The 24,513-nt window shown below is 40.5% G+C and overlaps 1 protein-coding gene across 1 annotated transcript in view; it reads right to left on the reverse strand.

Annotated features, from left to right (window-relative positions):
- Positions 1-24,513, reverse strand: part of RP1 (RP1 axonemal microtubule associated) — a gene marked incomplete at its 5' end in the record, with an annotated part of 312,243 nt that overhangs the window by 229,429 nt on the left and 58,301 nt on the right. The window contains 7 exons of the mRNA XM_084619857.1: positions 5,164-5,366; positions 11,318-11,449; positions 14,998-15,175; positions 15,651-15,863; positions 16,686-16,859; positions 19,685-19,785; positions 24,274-24,403. Coding sequence (XP_084475983.1) covers positions 5,164-5,366; positions 11,318-11,449; positions 14,998-15,175; positions 15,651-15,863; positions 16,686-16,859; positions 19,685-19,785; positions 24,274-24,403 — 1,131 coding nt within the window. The remainder of the gene's footprint in view (positions 1-5,163; positions 5,367-11,317; positions 11,450-14,997; positions 15,176-15,650; positions 15,864-16,685; positions 16,860-19,684; positions 19,786-24,273; positions 24,404-24,513) is intronic.

The following is a 24,513-nucleotide window of genomic DNA, read 5'->3' on the forward strand; positions in this document are numbered from 1 at the left end:
AGTGTTCTTCTGACTAAAAGGCTTATGGCAGCATCCTCTGTCATATTCTCCTTTTTCCTAGCCCAGCTCACTGCTGGTTCAAATCCCAAAGAGCTGTTTACATTGTTTTAAATAGCTTTCTTTTTACTCTTTCTGTTAAAAATCCCTACTCATATATTATCCACCTACTCTCTATTTCCATTAATAAAAATAAAGTTTCCTTGTCTCCCCTCACTGCTTAATATTTCTCCAACTCTTATTTCTAGGCCCAGTGGCCTTTATAAGAACATTGTACTGCTCCCCAGAACACTTTGCCTGGCCAATACAAAGAATGTTTAAGAAAATAATGACAGTTTTCAGAGTAGCAGCCATGTTAGTCTGTATTCGCAAAAAGAAAAGGAGTACTTGTGGCACCTTAGAGACTCACCAATTTATTGAGCATAAGCTTTCGTGAGCTACAGCTCACTTCATCGGATGCATTCAGTGGAAAACATAGTGGGGAGATTTATATACACAGAGAACGTGAAAGAATGGGTGTTACCATACACACTGTAATGAGAATGATCACTTAAGGTGAGCTATTACCAGCAGAAGAGTGGGGGGGGATCTTTTGTAGTGATAATCAAGTTGGGCCATTTCCAGCAGTTGACCCTCAAATAAATTTGTTAGTCTCTAAGGTGCCACAAGTACTCCTTTTCTTTTTAAGAAAATAATGTTAACTCATATTTCTGTTTTCCTTGATGTTGCCACAGGTTGAGCAGCTCACAGGGTATAGGTGAGAGTTGGAGGATTCCAAGTCATTTACTGAGATCAGTGGGAAGATAGGGAAACTTAAATTATATTAACAAAACAAAATCTATCACCACACTTGGAAGATGATGATGTTCTCCATTTGATTCAGCAGTAATTTACTTCTGTGGGCTCAGATCCTGATACCTCACCCATATTGTGTAGTACCTTACTCCATGAGTCAATAGGATCATATGATATGATGATATTAGAGTAAGGATGTCATAACCTGCTTCTGAGTCAATAAACTTGATATATTATCCTTTCATTCAAAAACTCTGAATATGTATTACTGTCATGTTTTATGCCTATTTTGATTATCCTTTTCCATCCCATTTGGTTAATGGTTCAGCTGGCCGGTCTGCCTGCCCTCTTTTGTGTCAGTGTTAATAGGCAATGTATTGGCTTTGTGGAAATGCAAGGAGTGACATCTGCCTAGAACAAGCTTCGCACCTATTTGTCTGGCCAAGAGAAAGATTCCCTTTGGTATAATTATTAGAGAAGGGTATAGCCAAGTGTGTCCATTAGTATAGTACGTATAATATGCCCAGGCAATCTTTTCTCATGTTAGCAGCCTCAAAGGGGATTCAACAGGTAATGTCTACTTACATGAGAAAGGGATGTGATTCCTTTTATTTCTAGAGGCAAGGGTATTTCCACTTTCTGATAGCTGTCTGCATGACTTTGGCAATAGGGAATCATAGAATCATAGAATATCAGGATTGGAAGGGACCTCAGGAGGTCATCTAGTCCAACCCCCTGTTCAAAGCAGGACCAATCTCCAACTAAATCATCCCAGCCAGGGCTTTGTCAAGCCTGACCTTAAAAATATCTAAGGAAGGAGATTCCACCACCTCCCTAGGTAACGCATTCCAGTCTTTCACCACCCTCCTAGTGAAAGTTTTTCCTAATATCCAACCTAAACCTCCCCCACTGCAACTTGAGACCATTATTCCTTGTTCTGTCATCAGCTACCACTGAGAACAATCTAGATCCATCCTCTTTGGAACCCCCTTTCAGGTAGTTGAAAGCAGCTATCAAATCCCCCCTCATTCTTCTCTTCCGCGGACTAAACAATCCCAGTTCCCTCAGCCTCTCCTCATAAGTCATGTGCTCCAGTCCCCTAATCATTTTTGTTGCCCTCCGCTGGACTCTTTCCAATTTTTCCACATCCTTCTTGTAGCATGTAGCCCAAAACTGGACACAGTACTCCAGATGAATCCTCACCAATGTCGAATAGAGGGGAACGATCACATCCCTCGATCTGCTGGCAATGCCCCTACATATACATCCCAAAATGCCATTGGCCTTCTTGGCAACAAGGGCACAATGTTGACTTATATCCAGCTTCTCATCCACTGTAACCCCTAGGTCCTTGTCTGCAGAACTGCTGCCGAGCCATTCGGTCCCTAGTCTGTAGTGGTGCATGGGATTCTTCCGTCCTAAGTGCAGAACTCTGCACTTGTCCTTGTTGAACCTCATCAGATTTTTTTTGGCCCAATCCTCTAATTTGACTAGGGCCCTCTGTATCCTATCCCTACCCTCCAGAGTATCTACCTCTCCTCCCAGTTTAGTGTCATCTGCAAACTTGCTGAGAGTGCAATCCACACCATCCTCCAGATCATTTATGAAGATATTGAACAAAACCAGCCCCAGGACCGACCCTTGGAGCACTCCACTTGATACCGGCTGCCAACTAGACATGGAGCCATTGATCACTACCCCTTGAGCCCGACAATCTAGCCAACTTTCTATCTACCTTATAGTCTATTCATCCAGCCCATACTTCTTTAACTTGCTGGCAAGAATACTGTGGGAGACCGTGTCAAAAGCTTTGCTAAAGTCAAGGAACAATACGTCCACCGCTTTCCCCTCATCCACAGAGCCAGTTATCTTGTCATAGAAGGCAATTAGATTAGTCAGGCATGACTTGCCCTTGGTGAATCCATGCTGATTGTTCCTGATCACTTTCCTCTCCTCTAAGTGCTTCGGAATTGATTCCTTGAGGACCTGCTCATGATTTTTCCAGGGACTTAGGTGAGGCTGACTGGCCTGTAGTTCCCAGGATCCTCCTTCTTCCCTTTTTTTAAAGATGGGCACTACATTAGCCTTTTTCCAGTCGTCTGGGACTTCCCCAGATTGCCATGAGTTTTCAAAGATAATGGCCAATGGCTCTGCAATCACATCCTCCAACTCCTTTAGCACTCTCGGATGCAGCACATCCAGCCCCATGGACTTGTGCTTGTCCAGCTTTTCTAAATAGTCCCGAACTACTTCTTTCTCCACAGAGGGCTGGTCACCTCCTCCCCATGCTGTGCTGCCCAGTGCAGTAGTCTGGGAGTTGACCTTGTTCGTGAAGACAGAGGCAAAAAAAAAAAGCACTGCGTACATTAGCTTTTTCCACATCCTCTGTCACTAGGTTGCCTCCCTCATTCAGTAAGGGGCCCACACTTTCTTTGACTTTCTTCTTGTTGCTAACATACCTGAAGAAACCCTTCTTGTTACTCTTAACATCTCTTGCTAGCTGCAACTCCAGGTGTGATTTGGCCTTCCTGATTTCACTCCTGCATCCCCGAGCAATATTTTTATACTCTTCCCTGGTCATTTGTCCAATCTTCCACTTCTTGTAAGCTTCTTTTTTGTGTTCAAGACCAGCAAGGATTTCACTGTTAAGCCAAGCTGGTCGCTTGCCATATTTACTATTCTTTCTACACATTGGGATGGTTTGTCCCTGTAACCTCAATAAGGATTCTTTAAAATACAGCCAGCTCTCCTGGACTCCTTTCCCCCTCATGTTATTCTCCCAGGGGATCCTGCTTTAGGAAAGGGATTCAAATTGCCCTGGGTTACCATAATGCTGTCTGAGACAGTTTTCTTCCTAGAACTCCTAGCTAGACCTCTGAGGAAGTCGATCATTTTAAAAATGAAAAAGTGAAGTCTCCTGCTTTAGCAAAGTGCAAGTGGAAACACGTCAGGCTCAAGCACAGAAGCAATAAAGAGAATCAGTAATAAAACCAATCTTGCATTCCTCGCTCCATTCTCGTCGACTGCTATACTCGCACTGATCCACAGGTACAAACAATGTCACTTTTGAAAAGAGTACTTACTCATTAGCTAGCTTTTGATGGATTTGTCTACTGCAGGCTAATGAGGGGAAATGTTTTAATTGATATTTGTTATGTCAGGCCTGAAAGCCAGAGCGTCAGTGTGTGGAGTGTAGCAGCCCATGCTGCTGATGGAGAGATTCTTCTTTTCTTCAAGATCAATATTCATAGGACATGGCTATAATGGATATCTATTTTATAGCAGGACAATTGGTCCATATCTTAGGGAATCTATGGACAGGGAGAGAAGTTAATATTGCAGACATGCTATTACCCAAAACTGGTTATAAATTATTCACTAGTGAGGAGAAAGGAGTTCCCAGTGGGTTGTAGCTCTGTGAAATATACACTGTACGTATTTCCAAAACTAACATCACAGCTAATAGCCTCAATACTTAAGCCATATTAGTACAAAGTACTTATTAATTATTATTATGGGCAATAAGGATCTTGGTGTGAGTCACAACTACAGTAGTATAGAAGATGCACACACAGCAAGTTCTAGTACATGATGGGCAGTATCATTTCTGGTGAATTAATTCATACATGGCTTCCGGCTGGAAGACAACAAAAGAGGATATGTCCCTCCTATAAAAGCTTTGTGTGAGAACCAAGAGAAGCTTTAGCCCTTTGTTAATAGTAATTTCTTCCTTCCATTCTATCTGGAGGTAAGCTCCTTTACAAACTGGATCCTAATTATATTAATAAAGTCAACCGCAAAACTCCTTTTGTTTTCATTGCAGGATATAAACAGGATCAGATCCTGACAATGTAACATTCATGTTATTGTAATCTATTAATACCATGTATAAACCTTTTACATTTCAGTCTTTTATTAGGGCATTAGTTAGCTGGAAAACGGTGAGGTTATGACTCTTAGCAGAGCCAACCATGCAGTACTCATTTTTGAGCCATGATTACAACAGTGTATTCAAGAATGCATTTCATTTCTAAAGATCCTGTAAATGATACACATCTTTCAGTGGATATGATTTGTGCAGAGGTAGATGGTTTCTAAGACTAGTTTCAAACCAACTGCCTAAACTAATTGCTTTAAAGAAAGCAATTTACTTCCGCAGTTTCCCCTGCTTGTCTAAGATATGAGAGAAAAGAGTATTTCCTCTGTCATGTACTATATATATTTAGCTAATTTAATACAGAATTCAGAGACATTAGATATAGATTTATTTTATGCAGTAAGTATAGGGAGAAAACATTTTCCCTATCACATGAGAGAATTATCTTTGGAAAGGTATTCAGTAAAATAATGTTCCCAGCCTTCATTAGCTACCTGAAATTCATCCTCCTGCCTGGGAAGAAATAGTTGCTCCCCGTTGTCCTTGCCAAGAGTTATTGGTCCAGCTACTCCTTTGTCTCCATATATCCAGAGTGTGACATTTGCTTGAGTTCCTGCATTTCCTGTCAGCACTGACACTTTCCATTCATCATCTAAAGGAAGGGGATACTTGGTACCTTGGGTATTTTTCATTTCCTCTGTGAAATACAGAACATTAGTGGTAAATCAAAATTGACATGAAACTGACAGTCCCTGTTGTAACATCAGCACATAAAGGAAACATAACAGAAAGAGGATTGTATTTTTTCACTGTAAGTGAGGGAGGCTAAAAAGATTGATTTGTGTTTTTTGTCTAGTCCAAAATGTTCTGGTTAGCTGAAACTGAACTACTAAAATCAAACTGGAAAAGACCAAGCATCTCAAATGTGTACTCCCCAACCCTACAATGTGCTTCCCCATCCTTGCAATGTTCTATGATTCAATGGAAACGCCAGTTTCTAAGATCTCTTTACCTATCTTCATTGTGGAATTACATATTGTCACAATCAGAAGATGAAGTCAGAAATTTAAAAATGGAGAGCAATAAAGTAAAACTGAAATAGCTGTCTGTTGCTTTAAAATATGTGCAAGCTAAACAAGGGTGAGTTGAATCATATATTTCTCAAACAGCTATATACGCTGGTGTTCAGGAAATTTCTTATTCAGGATCTGTTGCTGTCAAGGGTAGCAAAATGAAACCGAGAAGAGATCCTGTATGATGTACTTTACTGCGCTGCTTGCAAATAGAGCCGGGGAGGTGGGGTGCAGAAACTCTTCCTGTGTGGGGCCATGTCATGTACTATACCGGTTCCATTGTTTTGGAGTAAGTTGGTTTCTACTTCTTTAGAGGGGTGAGACCATGACAGTAACATTTTTTGTGGTGTGAAGGCCCTCACTATCTGTTTAAAACAATTGTATATAGTTGAGTACTTTTCATTTCTTCCAGCATTTAGGATAATTCAGCACTGGTATCAAATAGGATTTCTCATGTGCTTAAAGCTAAGCTTATGCTTAAGTATTTCCTGGATTGGTGCCATAATACTCAATTTGAAAGAATCATTAATGCCTGAAAGCAGAGTCAAATTAAGTTTCAAATAAAAAAAAAAGTGACTATCTGAGGAAAGTAAATGGAAGAACAGCTTTGAACTCAGTACTTCTTTAAATTCATGCACGCACCCAGTTTTTATTTTACCCTTTAAAAAAAAATTAAACTTTTTACTGTGTTTACAGGTCAGATTCTAACTCACAAGTCACAAAATGAGCATAACATACCACAGATCATTAGCCCCAAAGCACAGACCTCTGCCATTTAAGTTAAAGAAAGTAACCCTATTGGCTTTCAGGCATAGTAAGCTGTTAGCCTCTATGTGGATTAGTCACTAGAGAGGAACACAACTTATTACAAGTAAATTTCACAAGCTGATGGCCTGACCAAATTTAATTTTGGAAGAGAGAAATTCACTTCAATGATTGCCTCCACTGATCTTTTGCCCAATGTTGAGGATAAAGATGTACTTGCAAATCTCAAACGACAAACCTGGAAGTGAAGCATGAATGAATGGAGTCTCAGCAGGGAGGAACATAATTTTGAATATTTCTAATTCAAATGGATTAGCAACCGTCATATGTCTGAAATATTATTCCTTCATGGGGTAGTGCTGTCAGCTAAGTGCTGTCCACTTACACACCGGCTCTGCTCGGAAGAGTTTGCAATCTATAGCTAACTGTTCTGGCCCAAGGGGAAGATACTGCAGTAAAAGAAAAGGCTGATAAACATTCCATCTGCAATCCACTACTGGAACAATAAGATAGAAAACATAAATAGCTGAAGAATATGTTCTCTAAGGGCCTGTCTACACTTACTGGTAGACCAGCACGGATTGCAGTGAGTGTCGATTTAGTGGGTCTGGTGAAGACATGCTAAATCGATGGGAGAGCACTCTTCCATTGATTTGTGTACTCCACCTCCCCAAGAAGTGTAAGGGAAGACAACAGGAAATGTTCTCCCATCGACACAGGGCAGTGTAGCCACCGTGGTAAGTGGATCTAACTGCAAAAGATAGATTGATTTATCGAGGTAGTGTAGGCCAGCCCTAAGAGAGTTCCCACCAACATAAAACTCTCTTTAGGTTCCACATTGATTAAAAACTATAGTACCTCTTGATATCTGGGTATATTGTTTTTTTTATACCAAGGACAATTTCCTTTCTGTTTGTTAAACAGAAGAAGAAAAAGAAAATAAAGTATAATACATGACAGATACCAGCAAAACCTCTGAACTTCAAAGTTATGTTTGAAATTCCAGCCATAACTCATCTCATTCTATATTTCTGTTAGTATTAACAAAAGTACTTAGTGAAAGACAAGACTTTGGCTCCTTTGGATTTGTTTCTTATTAAGTATATATAAGCAAAAAAAATTCCACATTAACTTGAAATGTCTGTGAAACAAAGTGGTTAACTGAAAAGAAGATGGATCAGTTTAACACAGTCCTGATTTTTCTTATTAAGTTCCTTAGATGTCACTTTTATTATATCGGTAGCTGTTTTATGAAAAGCAGTGCAGTGGTAATCAAGAAAAATTATATAGTCAATTTTATCAAATGTATATTCTAGTTGGATCCAAAATACATTTAACTACAGAAATATATAGAGAAAAGGGTTTTCCTTTACCACATTAAAATCTCACATTTAAACCAAATGATTCAGGTAACTAAAAACCTGGCTCTGCATTGGGATCGACTAATACTCCCCGGTGGGGAGTCCCACTGATGCCTAAGGAATTTGATACAGAACCAAGGGCCAAATTCTGGGATTCTAACTCAGGCAACACTGCAACACAAATAAGTCAGAGGATCGCCCTAGAGAGGACTGCTGAATTTGTCCCAGAGATTGTAAGCTATTTCAAGCAAAGTCTGACTCCTTTTTGTTTGTTTGTTTGTGTTGTATATTAGTATTTGTCTGTAAGGTACCAACCAAGCTATGGCACTGTGGAAATAATAAATAATGTCATAAGAAATGCTGTTTTTATGGGATTTTCAGCCATTTGGCGAGCAGCTGATAGTCACTTGGCCAGGGTTGCAGCTGGTTATGCAGCTCTCTGATCAAGGGCGTAGCCAGAGGTGGACCTGGGTGGGCTGCAGCCCGCTCGCTTAGCATCCAGGCCACCCAAACCTGAGCAGGAGTCTAGTGCTGCCACAGCGGCCTGGCGCGTCACTCAGGCACCTGAAATTCAGGACAGAACTGTGCACCCCCCACTGAGAAAGCTACGTTCCGGCAGCTCTGCCTTGCCGTTTTCTGCGCTGACCCATGCACGTGTGCTCAGCTCGGCAGGTGAAGACCTGTGTCTGGGGGTACCAAGGCTGGGAAGAGGGTGTGGCATCGGGGGAGAAGCCTAGCTAGCACAGTGTGTCATTGCCTGTCCACCTGGAAGTCAGGGGCCACACAAATTTCCACTCCTAGTTACGCCACTGTCTCTGATAGCGGCCATTTAGCCTCCTCTTTCGCTGTTGTACATATTTATGTTTCCACCACAGGAATTTTTAATGATGATTTCAGAAACACAATGGTGAATGATGACAATCAAAATTCCCACATCAATTCCCACACTTGTGAGATCTCACAGGATTCCTGTAATCTCTCAGGGAAAACTTTACTGTGCAGAACCCACCAATGAATACATCATTGGGCCTAGACCTGCATTGTCAGAGAGATGGTCTGAACAACTTAAAGAGTTACTGTAGATGTTATAAAGGTGAATGTTAGGGGCATAGCTGGGGACATACACTAAACATCCACTTACAGAATCAATTGCCACCCTTTTATGAATACTAACTTGAGGATTTAAAAACAAAATCAGTGTAATAGGTCAATGTGGATTAAAAATCTTTCAGCTTTCAATGATTCCCCCCTACCCCCACACCCCCAAAAAAACCCTGTGAAAAGTGAGTCACCTGTTAAAATGCTCCATAGGAAAATATTCTTCATAAAAGAAACATTTTCTTTGAAAGATACAGTCAACTTTTGTATTTCCATTTAGTTTGCATTGACATAAAAAGGACCCCATAGTTATTACTGCTCATAAATACTCCTTACAAAGTGTGATAGAGACTTTACCTGAACCATTTTTAGGGTCAATATCTCCTCTGGAAAACGATCCTGAGTACCAAACCCTAAAAACATTCTGCTTTGTTGAAACTACGTTTAATGATGTGTGTGCTGTTGCCCTATATTTTAAATTCAATGCACTGAACCATTTTCGGACAATCTATGACACATGCAGGCGGCTCTTGGTGCCACATCACAGGGCAATACCAGAGGAAGCCTAAGGGACCAGAAACGGAGATAGTGTTCTGAAATGAACACAGCAGTGATGCTGCCACAGAGATGTCTGTGCTATATGAAAATAATTCGTAATCGTTAGAAAAAATAGTCTGCACTGATTTTAATTAAACCAGGAGAGTTTGGTGCAGTCCTAATCCTGCACTGCATTTAAAGTCTCCTCTGGTATAAAACATATTGCTCCCAGTTTTCAGATCTGGGTACCCTGTAAATTAGCATGCCAAAATTTGGCATTTTGTTTATACAGGCACAACGGTACCTAAATTCCAGCAATGTCAATCAAAAGCAGAACTGGGCAACTCAAATTTGAGGGCCCTAGTTTGACAATTGGGCTCCTCAATTTATTATCTGTTGTGGGGGGAGGAGGGGAAGCTGTCCAGCCAAATAGTGCACAACACTAGAGGCTCTACAACCCCAGCATGTCCCCTCTGCAGAGGTAGGGGAAGGATGGAAGAATTGCATAACTGTGGATTCTCCATCCTCCCCCCCAGCATCTGAAACATAGGTGAACCACGCAAAGCAGAGGTCTGTTCCCCTACTCCACCCCACCATCCTGACCCCTTTCTTGAACAGGGGAACGTTGCACCACTGAGATAAGAACAAGATTCTCCCTTCAGAGAAAGTTCGCACGTGGGCTGCATGACCTTGTCCTGCTAAATCAGAAATCTTTAGACTTGGAAGAGAACATGAAACTCCTGCAAACTGAGTTCTTGACTGCTGCAAGTTTATTTATTTTATTTCGTACCATAGTAATCCGAGGACCAGGGCAAGAATTACTATCAAACAGCAATCTTTGTGGTTGAAGAGCAGACATTTCCATTTAGTTAGAAATACAGGGTGTTTTTTTGTTTTGTTTTTATTATTAATCCCTTAAAAAAAACCCTGGTTTAAATTGAATGGGGGTGGAAGTGAAATACTGAAACTTTAAAAAATACCAAAATACCTGAGTTTTCCGTCTCAAACACTTCTCACTGTAAATGGTATCACTGGTGAATCAGTGTTATTGTTTATATTATGGCAGTGTCCACAATCTGCTAGGCACTACATAACACACACTAGGGAACCAACCCTGCCCCAAACAATATGATCTTAATCCCTTTATGCCACTCCCAGTGTAGCAGGTTACTAGGGGGAGAGAATTGCTCAAGGCTTCAGCAATGCCCAGCTGATAGATGGCTCCTTGCGGGCCACAGGCAGACATGGATCAGATCAGCATTAACAACTCCTCACCCCATCAGTCCTGGGAACAGGTCCTCCTCATCTGCATCCCATGGATATTGGGGGCAACAGAGTACTGAGGCCAGTATGTACTGGGTCAAGAATCCTTACTCCCTTCCCCCAGTAAATTATACACAACAATATGATGCAGTCATATCAAAGTCCACTAAAGTAAATGGAAAGACTTCCACTGACCTCAATGGGCTTTTGTATTGGGCCCTACATTGTATTAGCGCAGTTATATAGAATGTAGAGTGGCTCAGATTAGTAGAGAAAAGAGCTGGGCTATATTATAATAATGTATTCAAAATCAGCACAGTGAAATTAGTCAAATCAGTTAGACGCTGACTATTGGCTAACCAATATGATAAACTTCACTGCTTCTTCAGATAAGAACAAGTCTGTTAAAGAGCAGTTCATATCCACACTGTACATTGCAACAGTCTAGAAAAGCCATGTGGTGTCGTCCCTAGGGTAGGCCATCACAAAGAAACATCAAAGGCAGACAAATCACAGCACTGCAATATAGATTTTTGAAAACTATTCCTTACTTGGGGGTGGAGAAGCTGATGGGCTCTGAGCCACTGGCTTCTGGGCTTTTGCTGGTTGATGTTCAGATTCTCTGATCCCTCTCTTTGGTTGGGTGGGAGTCGCAGATGTTCCCATAGGCTTTTCCCTGCCAACTAAAATAACAAAATGTAAGATGTGACACTACCAAAAAATCATTGGCTTCTCCTACTTAAAAGCTACCCATGTATTCAATGGCAAAAACTAGTAATAAACCTTGCAATTGTCAGACAAATGTACAAGATATACCAAAATCTTTTCTCTGTGCATTGCATAGATGTAAGTAATAGGTTTTTATTACTAGCAGCAAGCATAAAAAAAAAAAAAGAAAAAAAGATGGCATGCCAATAAAATCCATTCACCGCTTTGCGATTCTAAGCAACAATTTAACATTGATGTATGAATCAAATGACTCGTTCAAATGCAGTTTTCTTGACGTTAAGTCCCTCCACTGATGTTTTCTTTCTTAAAGGGGGCCATTGCTTTCTTTCAAATAGAACTGCCAGTGGCCATTTCTGAACTATGAAATAGCAAAGAGACAAATCTTGGCTGCTCTGAAAAAAGCATTACGTCCTTTTATCTTCTTTTATTAAGAAGCAAGGTATTTTAGGAACCAACTTTGATACTTGAGTCTATAATGGAGTAGCTATTAGTTTTATTATAGTGATGCCAGTTAGCATTGCTTTAGTTAAGGCTTTCCATTGAAAACCCTTTTCTTCATGGGTTTAGGAGGAAAAATTCTTCTCTCTCATCTGCATGGTATATAGTGACTCAAATATTCTGCCCCCTTCACTCCCAACCACACGCATGGTGCATGCACTGAACTTCCAGTGATGCCATGGTTATGATTACTTTTATTATAATGCTTCTGTGTACCTTTGGAATTGTTTAAATAATAATATAAACTGTGTGCTATAATACTGTCTCTGTCTGCTGACTGAGGTATTTTTGATGAGTTTATACTGCTTTTTTGTGTCTGGGGTTCCCAACTTATAGCCAAAGCTTGATGGTCAATTCCTCATTTTCATGGGCTCTCTCATTTTTTATCTGAAATATCTTTGAGCTAACATCCACAAGATATAAAAAGCTGTGACTGTACTGGTTTCTGCCAGGCTCTCACTGGCCAAGTGACTATCAGCTGCACGCCAAATGGAAAATAAAAAAGGGCTCTGAATGATATAATTCTTTATCAACTGGCTCATATATTTCATTATGGGGTGCATCAAAGCACTCTATGGAACTTTTAGTGCATGACAGTAGGGTCCACATGGACACTTAGTGAGTAGCAGGCTAGTGCAAGGTAGATTTACATCCTAGCCAGCCGCAAACTCAATGTTTGCATAGACAAGCCCTGAGTGTGATGAAAATTGGATAATGTATCACCCCATTAAACTACCAAATTAGAATCAAGAACTGGTCTTTTTAGGGAAACATGAAGGCTGGGATTTGCAAAGGACCTTAAGGGAGTTAATTGCCTAACTCAACAGGAATTGGGAACTTAAATCACTTGGGCCCAGATCCTCAAAGCTATTTAGGCTCCTAACTTTCATTGAAATCAATGGGAGTTAGGTGACTAAATACCTTTAAGGATCCAGGCCCCAGCTCCTTTGAAAATCCCATTATAAAGGAATAATCATTAAAGCATAAGCAATGTTAATTTAGAAGAAGGCCATTTTAATCATATGAAACTATTCCCATTTTGTAGATGGGATTATAAATGCCATATGAAGACAAGGCTGTCTCTGCAATTAAAACTCCATTGCCTTCAAAGATACGGGAGTTCTGTATGAGATGGGGTTGTAAGAGTGAACCATGGAAAGTTTTAATCAACCTATTAAACTGCTTTCTCTGTGGGGAAACAAGAGGTTTAGTAGCTCTTGTTATCCATCCTATGATTCAACATCAGAAAAGAATCAGTAGATGAAATTCCAAAAATTCACAGTCTGAATTATGTCTGTCCCTGTGTGGGAGCACTAGAGGGGGAGAAATTACAGGGAGCTATTTACCCTCTACTACATCTGCTCAGGAGACTTCAGAAAGCTAATTTACGGCTCTCTGCTGCCAAGGTGGTTAGAACAGACTGGCCCCGTGAGGGAATGTTTAGATGGGAGTGGCTTCCACATCTGGCCATGGGATAGTACTAGATAGGTTGCTCTGGGGCAGTACAGCCTAGCTTTTTTTATACCATTCTTAAAGAGGTAGGAAGGACTACCTCTTACCCATATAACACCCTTCTCTCATAATAATAATGACAATGACTCTGGTGGCACTGGGACCTAGACAAGTATGACTTCAAGCACTGCCACTTAGACAGTCCAACATTTCCCCCCCCTACACACACATCTCAGTGTGTCTGTGCCTAATGCAGCCCATAAGGTACAGCAGTTATATATTAATTTTAAAAGGCAATCCCAAATTAATGTCTTTTAGTTCCTGAAGACTAGTTTCATGTTCCCATTTATCTGAATGTCCATGTAAAAAGCATTTCTGTTTTAAACTTCTCCTTCTTTGCCTCATAAAAAAGAGGACATTAAGTGAAAAAAGATAAAAACTGATCAACAAATTCTGGTCATTTGCTCCAGATTGTCAGCATCACAGAAATGTTATCAATATTTAGCAAGATTGCCGCTCCTAGTAGACATTCCAACAGAAACTCAGAGATGTACATTTTCAAATCTATTCCATAGTTTACTCATGATGAGACTTTGTACTGTGCGTTGTACTGTTTACACTTTCTGACTGTTGAGCAGAAGTGCTTATTTTCTTTTGAACTGGCCTGCAGACAACTACGGTGTGTGTTAAAGCTACAGTTCAATGAAGGGGGCAGATACTCATGAGGAAGTACAGCTTTGTGGCTCGGGCAGAGGACTCAGAGATCTGGGTTCTAACTCCTGACAGACTTTCTGTGTGGAAGTTCCCCATCTGTAGAAACAGGGATAATAATATACCTCACAAGGATGTTGTGATACTTAATTCATTAGTTTTTATGGAGGTGCTTTGATGCCATGATTAAAGCAACACAGAAATGTATAAAAACAAAGCTGTCAGGTCTGCATAGTTAGCAGCCACTGACAGTGGAGCAGATTCTCCACTCTGCTCCATTCACACTTTGGGGATTTCCGGAGTGAGAGTGTCCACTCCAGATATACAACCAGCCTACCTGGCTCCTATGCCATATTTCTTGCAGTCTCCAGCAGTGAGGGGCATATTGAAGTTACAGAGGGGGTATGGCCAGAGCACATTCAAGTTGTATTCAGCTGGGGAGCAGTTTCTTGGGAACTGCTGCCAGCTGGCACATGGTAGAGCTGCCCCCAGGCTACTCTAACCAGTGACTGGAGTTGGGCAGAGAATCAGGGAGCTGTAATAACCAGATGTTATGACCATTGTTTTTATCCACATACTCAAAGTTTCATTTATTCAGCAAAAAAACAATTTTTTTTTCTTTTAACTCCTGAGTTGGTAAAATGAGGTATAAAAATTACCAATGTATATGGGAGGAATTAGTTGCAAGTAGGATATGTTTCTCATTTAAAACGTTCAAGATCAAATTTTCAAGTCTGGTCTCTATATTTTTGCCTTAAACTTTGTGGTCATAAATATTTACATGTACAGCTATAAATATGTGAAATACTCAGTGGTTTGTTTAGTATTCAAAGTTGCATACATTTGATGACTCGTGGGTAGAACAAAATGTTTCTCTCTCCAGTGTGAACAACTGGCTTGGTCTGGCCATCTGGTTGGAGACCAACATACATTCCTCTGTTTTGAACAGATTCTAGACTCACAGATCCACTTTCTAAGTTCTTCTCAATTTTAAAGTGACAGTACACATCACCCGTCCCCTAAAAAAAATGAAATATAGAAATGTGAGTTCAACAATTGAATGTGATACGCAGTTGGAAAACTTTAAAATAAAAACTTGAATATTTGTGTCAATTCAGTTTGTTTTTTAAGTTTTTAGCATACTGTTGTCTAACTGTTCCATCCTATAAATATAGCCTCATGTTTGGACCTATTTATTCCTTTGTGATCAGAAATAGAGATATAATGATCCGAATAAGGGAAATATCATGCATGAGACAGAGAGTTCTGATTCATGTAAAGGTTTAGGCAAAGGCTAAACTTATTCAAAGCAGAGTTTCCCAGTTCTGCAAGTTTTATGGCTGCATGGGAGGTGTAAAAAGTCTCTATTTTAGACAACAGAGGGTAATGCAGTTTATTATTTTACTGACTTTAAAGATTTTATTCCTTCCCCTCTGGCATTGGCAAGTTACTTATAAAAATTTTAAAAGGCAAATATGAACAAGAACTGCTTACTGTTCCATTACACTCGCCATCCTTGATCCTCAGATACATTCTTGGGTTTTTCAGACTCTCAATCATGCAAATTCCAGAGCTGATTTTATGCACTTTCCAATAGGATTCTTCAGATTGCTTTCCTGCTCCACTGCAGCTCCCATCAGGCCTGAGGCAGAGAGCCTGGTAGAGACTTGTGGTGAGCTGGATTATGGCACCGTTGTGGAACACACCCTACAAATCGAAAGATAAAAATATCCATTTGTAAATTACATGGCTTCCCCAACCCCCTTTGATTTGTCACCTTAATACACTCCATCATTTGGCAATAGTTGTACCTTTACATTAGCAATTAAGCAGAAGATGTGAATTATTTTTTTCAAACTACTGCAGGCACATTTCCATGTATAAGGTGGAAAGAGAAGGAGTCCTTGTGGCACCTGAGAGACGAACCCATTTATCTGAGCATGAGCTTTCGTGAGCTACAGCTCACTTCATCCGATGCATACTGTGGAAAGTGGAGAAGATCTTTTATACACACAAAGCATGAAAAAAATTGTGTGTATAAAAGATCTTCTCCACTTTCCACGGTATGCATCTGATGAAGTGAGCTGTAGCTCATGAAAGCTCATGCTCAAATAAATGGGTTCGTCTCTAAGGTGCCACAAGTACTCCTTTTCTTTTTGCGAATACAGACTAACACGGCTGTTACTCTGAAACGTATAAGGTGGTAAGTGACGCAAGTACATTTTTGTCACTAATCATATAAGTGTTCCTTCGACTAGCAAGCTGTTGTCTCCTATGCAAACAATTTTCCATCCAGCTCTGTTGTGTATACCACCCTGGTTTTGGAAGGTATGTTGACTATCTGTGACTTCCTCAGGGTTCACATCATGATATCGCCCTGATAAACTGTAGTTGCAGTCTTTAGCTCCACCTAGTGGGAGGAGATCACTTTCAACTTTCAGTTTGCTGGGATGTGTTCAAGTCCAGTGGGCTTTACAAGAAAAAACTATTTGCAGTTTAGTTTCCTTGATCTCGCTTCCCCAACCTTACCTTCACATGCACACCAAATTCTTTCAAGAGTCCTGCATAGCCTACTGTATCATCAGCTACTTTGCCTTGAAGACTGAATGTAATCATGTGCCCTGGATTCCGGGCTGATTCCAGAATTGCACAGCGATTTGGCTGAACATAAACTTGAAGCTCACAGAGAGTATCTTCATTGTTCTAACATAAGAAAAGCAGGAATAATCAATTATATGAACCACTAGATATAAGTAATATGAAAGAGAAGTCACGCCATGGGGTCTCTATTTCTGTACCTCTATTAATTCCTCCTGGTGCCAGAAACATATTGCTATTAGCCATAAAGATCAACCTAATATGGAAATTCTCAAATTTGTTTTTGAGCTTGAAATTCTAAAATTGAGAAGCCTGAAACTGGGGACAGAATCTTGAAATAAGACAAGCCTGTTATCTATTTGTAATTATGTTCATTGGGTACAATTTGTTTCCTGGGTTCTGCTAGAGAAAGTCAGGTCAGGAACTGCCAGAGGCAGAACTTCTGCACTGAGTGCAGGTACAAGAACTAAGATACTCAGACTCCTTACTGCGGAGGTCTGGGGTCACCTGGTGCAGCCCACAAACTGGACTGAGTCAGAAGAGAGGGTGCAAGGCCAGGGCTCCCAGGAAATGCACTCGGAATATCTTTCAGGTACCTTTCACCAGCAGCAGCAGCACTGTGGCCCCCCACATCAGGGTTTATATTGCTCTCCCTGGATAAACATCTAGGGAAGGCAGCAACCCACAGGGACCCAACCAGATGGCTGAATCAGGCTTATTATTTGTATTTGTCTGGTCAGAGTGTAAAGGGCTGTGGATTAATTCCTGGTCCTTTTGCATGAAAGACACTATACACAAAAATACACATTGTATTGGATTTATAACAGAGCTGGGCAAAAATGAAAAGTTTCAAGATTTCAAAGCTATTTTCATTTCACATGGTTCAAAGTGGACTCTTGCTTTTTCAAAAAAAATCATTAAGTTTTTTAATCTAACACATTAAGTTATCTCTCATTTACTGAAAACTCAGGTTTAAGAAAATGAAAAATGTCAATAGCCATTTTAATAACAGTTTTGATAACTTTTAAAATAACAAATTAGATAAAAAGGTTGTTTCCAAGAAAGGCCATTTTTGCATGAAAAAAAACCCTTTTCATTCAAAACATTTCAACGTGCTCTAACTGAAGCTTTTGAGAATAAAAGAAATCATCAGGTGGAATTTAAATGAGACTGTGAAACAAGAGAGCCACAGGACCTTTGATTAAATCTGAAACCTATACAACTGATTACAGTATTACAGTACTGTTTTACTGTTTCTTCCAAGGATCACAAAGTGCTTTAATAATTAATTAATTAATCCTCACAACTCCCTTATGAAGAAGTGTTTTATTACTATATGCAATTTAGAATTGGTAAACTGAGGCAGAGACGTTAAGTGGCTTGCCCAAGATCCAAAAGAAAAAGTCAGTGACAGAGGTGGAAATAGAAGAACGGTATCCTTTCACCCTATTTGTAATGATGTCGAGAACAAGAAAGAGCTGTTCATTGCTCTGTGGAACAGGAACAAGAAGAGTTTGCACCATTTGTTCTGTGGCTTGAAGCCATTCCCAAATAGGTGTCCAATTCTGCAAGGTGCTGAGTAAATTCTTCTGCTAAAGCCGATGCATATTATATAAAGGAGGCTTGTGGCCTGTTTTGACCACTAGGTTACTTGCTTCTCAAATAAGGGAAAGCAAAACACAGTTGGTTCCATACTCAGTGAAACACAGTTCTATCTTCCAGAACCCCACTTGCCTAATCACATGCTGTGAGTGCTGTGACAGAGTGATGCGGGGCTTGGCTTCCAGGAGGAAGACTCTTTCCCGTTGAGCTCAGTATCTCTACAGGAGTTGGGAGAAGAGAAAGAGAAAGAAAAGGGACAGAGGCCGTCTCTTCTGTAGTGCAGAAAGTCCACTGGTGAAGACGTTAGATAAAGGAGGGAGCCAAAGAGGAGGATAGAAAGGAGCCTATTTACTGAAGATCTCAAGAGTTTACAGGGGAAGATGGAGAGACTCCCTTCTAAAGGAATCCTGGGCTTCATGGGAAATGGGATGAAAGAGCCTCTCTCCTGCAGCACTCAGGAGCTCCATTCTTTAAAAATCTCTCTAACATAGAGCTCAAGAGCTTTGCAGGTTGACGAGGGGATGGAGCAAGGTCTCTCCCTTTCCCACCTCCAAACTGAGGTTGCCTAGGCTGTATCTTCTGGCCCTTGATCTGCTTGTTGATTTGACCAGGGCTGTGGAAGAACCCTCCCCATAAGTTGACTAAATGGGATCCAGTTTCTTTGGTTCACACCTAGTAGGACTTACAAGGTTTCACGTGCTTGACTTTCCAAGAAGCTTGAGGTCAGGAAAACATGTAGACAAGCAAGCAAGTAAAACCAGTACTAATCTGTTGCTGTTGACAAAAATCTACCTTTGAGGAGAGGATGAGAGAGCAGGGATCAAGCTAGGCTTGGAACATTAACTTGCAACAAGCCTTGAAAGGCAGGTTAGTTACAAAAAGTGATAGGGAAATAAATGGATATTTACAATTAGCACTTGGCACTGATAATTATCCAAGGAGAGGAGATGCCAGGGCATGCCAGATATGTTGTCAACATTTGATTAGCTGGTATAAACAATGAAACACAGCTCATAATTTTAAGGTTGTATAAATCAAATACTTCTCAATGAGCCATTGAAAATATTAAATGAAATACTAAGTGAGATGCAGGAGGAAAGAGTAAAAATATAAATAGATAGGCACCAAAGCAGAATCCAAACTTTCCAGATCTTTGGCAAGTTCAAACTTCAGATTTTGGTTTTGCAACTTGGCCTCATCTCTGATTGGAAGTACCTGCTACTTATTAGTACAGAGAACAAAAGCTGCATTATATTTAATATATTTATAAATAATTAATAAATAATAATAATCCTGAAACAATTAAAAGCAATAAGGCAATTTCATACCATTCCAGTGACATAGCCATTGTCAAGAGCAAGGGCAAGATGTGGCATCTGATGACTCTTAAATACATGTGCGTTTCTTTTGACAGTCACATCAAAAAGACCTAAAGAGTTTTGGGGAGAAAAAAAGTAAAGCCACAGATGTATTCAAACTCATTTTTACATCTAATACCCACAAGTGACTTCTGATTTGGCAAAGACATTATCTGACAGGGAAGAGGCTGAATTAAAAAAATTAGTAATTAGAACTGAGGAAAAATTTGGACTCTGATCAACAGATCGCCTCCCAGTTCATTTGGGGAAGCTTATAAAGTCACTGCCAGAGAGCTATCAGCGAAGCTCAAAAATCTCTTGGTAAGAGTAGATTTATTGTTTGTAAAATATCAAAACAAAATAATACCCCATCCCAATACCCCAAAAAGGGAGCCAGGGACTCGATGAAGTGTACTGGAGGCCTCACTATGGCTAATTGATTTTATGTGGAAGACACACAGATACCACAAAAAGAAAAGCAGGACTTGTGGCACCTTAGAGACTAACAAATTTATTTGAGCATAAGCTTTCGTGAGCTACAGCTCACTTCATCGGATGTATTCAGTGGAAAATACAGTGGGGAGATTTATATACACAGAGAATATGAAACAATGGGTGTTACCATACACACCAGCAACCACACACCACACAACAGAACCACTAACCCAGGAACCTATCCTTGCAACAAAGCCCGTTGCCAACTGTGTCCACATATCCATTCAGGGAACACCATCATCGGGCCTAATTACATCAGCCACTCTATCAGAGGCTAGTTCACCTGCACATCTACCAATGTGATATATGCCATCATGTGCCAGCAATGCCCCTCTGCCATGTACATTGGCCAAACTGGCTATGTCTCTACATAAAAGGATCAATGGACACAAATCAGACGTCAAGAATTATAACATTCAAAAACCAGTTGGAGAACACTTCAATCTCTTTGGTCACTCGATTACAGACCTAAAAGTGGCAATTCTTCAACAAAAAAACTTCAAAAACAGACTCCAACGAGAGACTGCTGAATTGGAATTAATTTGCAAACTGGATACAATTAACTTAGGCTTGAATAAAGACTGGGAGTGGATGGGTCATTACACAAAGTAAAACTATTTCCCCATGTTTAATCCCCCCCACCCCCCCGCTGTTCCTCAGACGTTCTTGTCAACTGCTGGAAATGGCCAACCTTGATTATCACTACAAAAGGTCCCCGTTCCCCCCCCCCCGCCGCCCGCTCTCCTGCTGGTAATAGCTCACCTTACCTGATCACTCTCGTTACAGTGTGTATGAAACCCATTGTTTCATGTTCTCTGTGTATATAAATCTCCCCACTGTATTTTCCACAGAATGCATCTGATGAAGTGAGCTGTAGCTCACGAAAGCTTATGCTCAAATAAAATTGTGAGTCTCTAAGGTACCACAAGTCCTCCTTTTCTTTTTGCGGATACAGACTAACACGGCTGATACTCTGAAACAGATACCACAGTGAAGGGCAGCAGTATACAATCCTAAGGTAGATAGGGAGATAAAATCTATTTCTTTCAGCAGAATTCTATGTATTATTTGTAAAAACAAATTTTGCAGCATGGCTCTGAATTTCCATATTCTTAAGGTTTACCTCTTCCATGATGCCTCCAAAACCCTTGACAATGGTGAAGCAGTGAAGTGCTTACTGCATTAGCAGTGACAGTTGTTTATTTATTATACTTATAATAATAGCCTTGCCAACAGGGGAACACAAGGAAGCTCCCTGTTGTCTCTCTTCATATACTTAGGGAGAGATTCTCACCCCAATTCTGGCACCTGTGGACCTGATAAAAGGGCTGAAGCAGCATAGCCTCGTATATGTAAGGGGAGGATTCCCCCAGCACAGGCAATATGGAAGATAATTCCCAGTATAGAGATGTTCCAGAGTGGGCCTGGGGGCAAGAGGTGTGGGTTTGGGGCAGGGTGCAGCACACAGCAGTACAGAGATTCTAGACATCACTGTGGCTCATAGGGCATCGCAGGGGGCTGCCATAACTCAGACAGGCTCCAGGGCCACGTTATTCCTGGGGCCTCTCCAGTCCCTGGAGCAGCTCTGGATCAGGAGGGTGCTAGGGTGACTGACAGTCACCTTATCCCCTCCCTCTTGGGCTGAGAGTTCTGGGCTGTGCTTCTTAGAGTACAATGTTCAGTGCTTTTCACAATGGAGCCTCAATCCCTAACTGGGGCCTCCAGACACTACCACATTATAAATATATACATAAAAAACATTGTACTTTCCCTAAATGCATGTAGCTCCCACTGATAGCAATAAATACAGTGAGTCAAACTCAACCCTGGTGCAATTCCACTGTGTGTCATTTCTCTCCCATAGGCCTTTTCTATCACTCTGATGAGCCCACTTGCAGTGCAAGGTACTACTCAGAATGGCAGAATCTGGCCCAGAGATTTTATCTATTGACTAATTTTGTTCCATTCATAATAAAATAGATTTGTTGCAACCTGCTGTTTAGTAGTTAAAAAATTAAGCATATTCATTCAGTGAAGCAAGGCTGCATGCACTGTATGCCTATTTAAACTATTGTTCTAACTAGATCAATTACATTCAAGGTAATTATCTCATACATGGGGGCATCTTGCATGCTGACAGTGTTCCTACCTGCCAGAATCAAACCACATCTCAGAAAATAATAATCACAATGGCACTTCTCTTAATGCTTCCAGTTAGGGATAAAAAACCCTGGAAAATTAATAATGCCTGAGCCAAATCCTCAACTGATGTAAATTGCCATTACTCCATCAAAAACACTGGAGCTAACCTGATTTATACCAGCTGAGGATCTGATCCGAAGTTATTAATAAATTGTTCCTTGTGATCCCACCAACATTTGAAAGACAGGAAAGTTTCAGCCCAAGTAGCTTCCACGAAAGTTGCTTACTATGAAAGATAAGTAGATGGTGCTTCTCTTTGGAAACTTCATTCTTAACGGTGAGTGCAAGGAACAGTACCCCAAGATGAAAAATTAAGCCACAAGTCTCACATCAGCTCCTGTACAGAGCTAGTCTACAGTAATGTGCATGTATTTAACCCAAACAAACGTTCAAGGGAAATTTTGAGGGGTAGAGACGTATTCTTCATGCCAAGAAGTGTACGTAGCTCTGTGCCTACATTTGACATCACAATTGTGCTAGCTGCATGCTTTATTTACATGGTCATTTGCCGTAACTGTGTGTGCAGTTGTGGTACCTGCACAATTACACACAGACTGAAAATACTACTCACTGAAAATTAGAACATGACATGCATGATGATTTTACTTCTGTGTAAAATTAAATGTACAGAAAGTGCTATAAATTTAATGTGTTTATATGTTTAAAAAACTTCCATGCAGAAGTCCACATATGCACATGAAGGAAAGTGTATGCAGATGCAACAGTCCACAGTAAGCAGACAGCAGTGTAAATTTGGATTCTGCATGCAAAATGATTATGAACTCTGTGGTGTCATGTGGAATTGAATCAAACATAATCCATCAGTCCAAGCTATAGTGTTAAAAATTGAACAGATTTGCTTATTGCCTCAGTGCAGACTAGGAGACCTGGTTCATGTAAGGAGGTTGATTTGGAGGTTTACCCAGTAGTTCACAGTTTATAATCATAAAATGAAACTCCCTGAAACTCCCTGGATTTCCAGGATGCTCTCATGCTGGGTAACTGCATTTAGGGATTTGGAATGCTCTGAAATTTTAGGCAATTCTTAGAGATTTGATTAATTCAACATTCTGAGTCACTGAATAATTGCACTCCAAGAGCAACCATGATAACTAAAAAGGGATCTTTCTGAAAATAAAGTAAAACCCATATTCCATGCCTATCAGATTTTATTTATCTACCTGTGGACAGTCCTGCACGGAGAAGATTACTTGAGGAGTTATTCACATGGGGGTTTTCTGCCCCAATTTCTCAGAGACATCCCACAGGTAATTGCTGGGAATTTGCTCATTGCCTTGAAGGCTCTCTCAAGTATGTCCTTCAAGGTTCTGTTCTGTTCAGAGCATAGGAGAGGCCACTTGGGAGAGACCTGAGACATTTTGGGTTGCACTGCCATAATGTACATGACAACAAGCTCTTAATCTCATTTTCTCAAACACTTGTAACACAGTTCTTTCTCCTTGCCAGAGAGAGCTGAGGCTTGAATGGGAGTGAGTTGGCTGAAGCTAAGCCAGATAAGATGGAAATGATACTGGTAGAGAGGGGTACCTGCCTCAGTTGTTGAGAGGGTTTTACCACCCTTACCATGGAGATTTGCATTCTGAATCACTAAACCATCACGTGAGAACTAGATTCTATTTAATAATGGGAAGCCATTGTGAGATGTTCTTTTACAACAAAACCAAGTGGCTTTTACTATTAATAGTTTTAAATGCTTTCAAGAGTAAGAACATTCATGGTTGCCATTCTCTGCTCCTGATAGAATTAATTTTGAATCTTATACATGACACACGCAATGATCTGATGATGCCCTCCTTCCTCGTGCTGTTCACCCACACGTCCCCATCTGGTAAATATTTTACCATATTTGTCCTTCTTGTCACCAAGTGCATCAACTGTGCCATCTGGACTGAGGCGTATGAAACCATGGGTAAGCCTGCTGTAGAACTGAAGAGTGTTGCCTTTCTGAAACTTCCATCTTTCAGCAGCCCACTGGTTATATTTTTAAAAGAAGGAAGAAAAGAGCCCTTATGAGAAGATACAGGAAGAAAACTTCACATACAGAAATAACTATTGACCTGATTTTCCCTAGAACAGACTAT

Source organism: Lepidochelys olivacea (genome assembly GCF_965140295.1).
Source record: "Lepidochelys olivacea isolate rLepOli2 genome assembly, chromosome: 2".
Taxonomy (NCBI): Eukaryota; Metazoa; Chordata; order Testudines; family Cheloniidae; genus Lepidochelys; species Lepidochelys olivacea.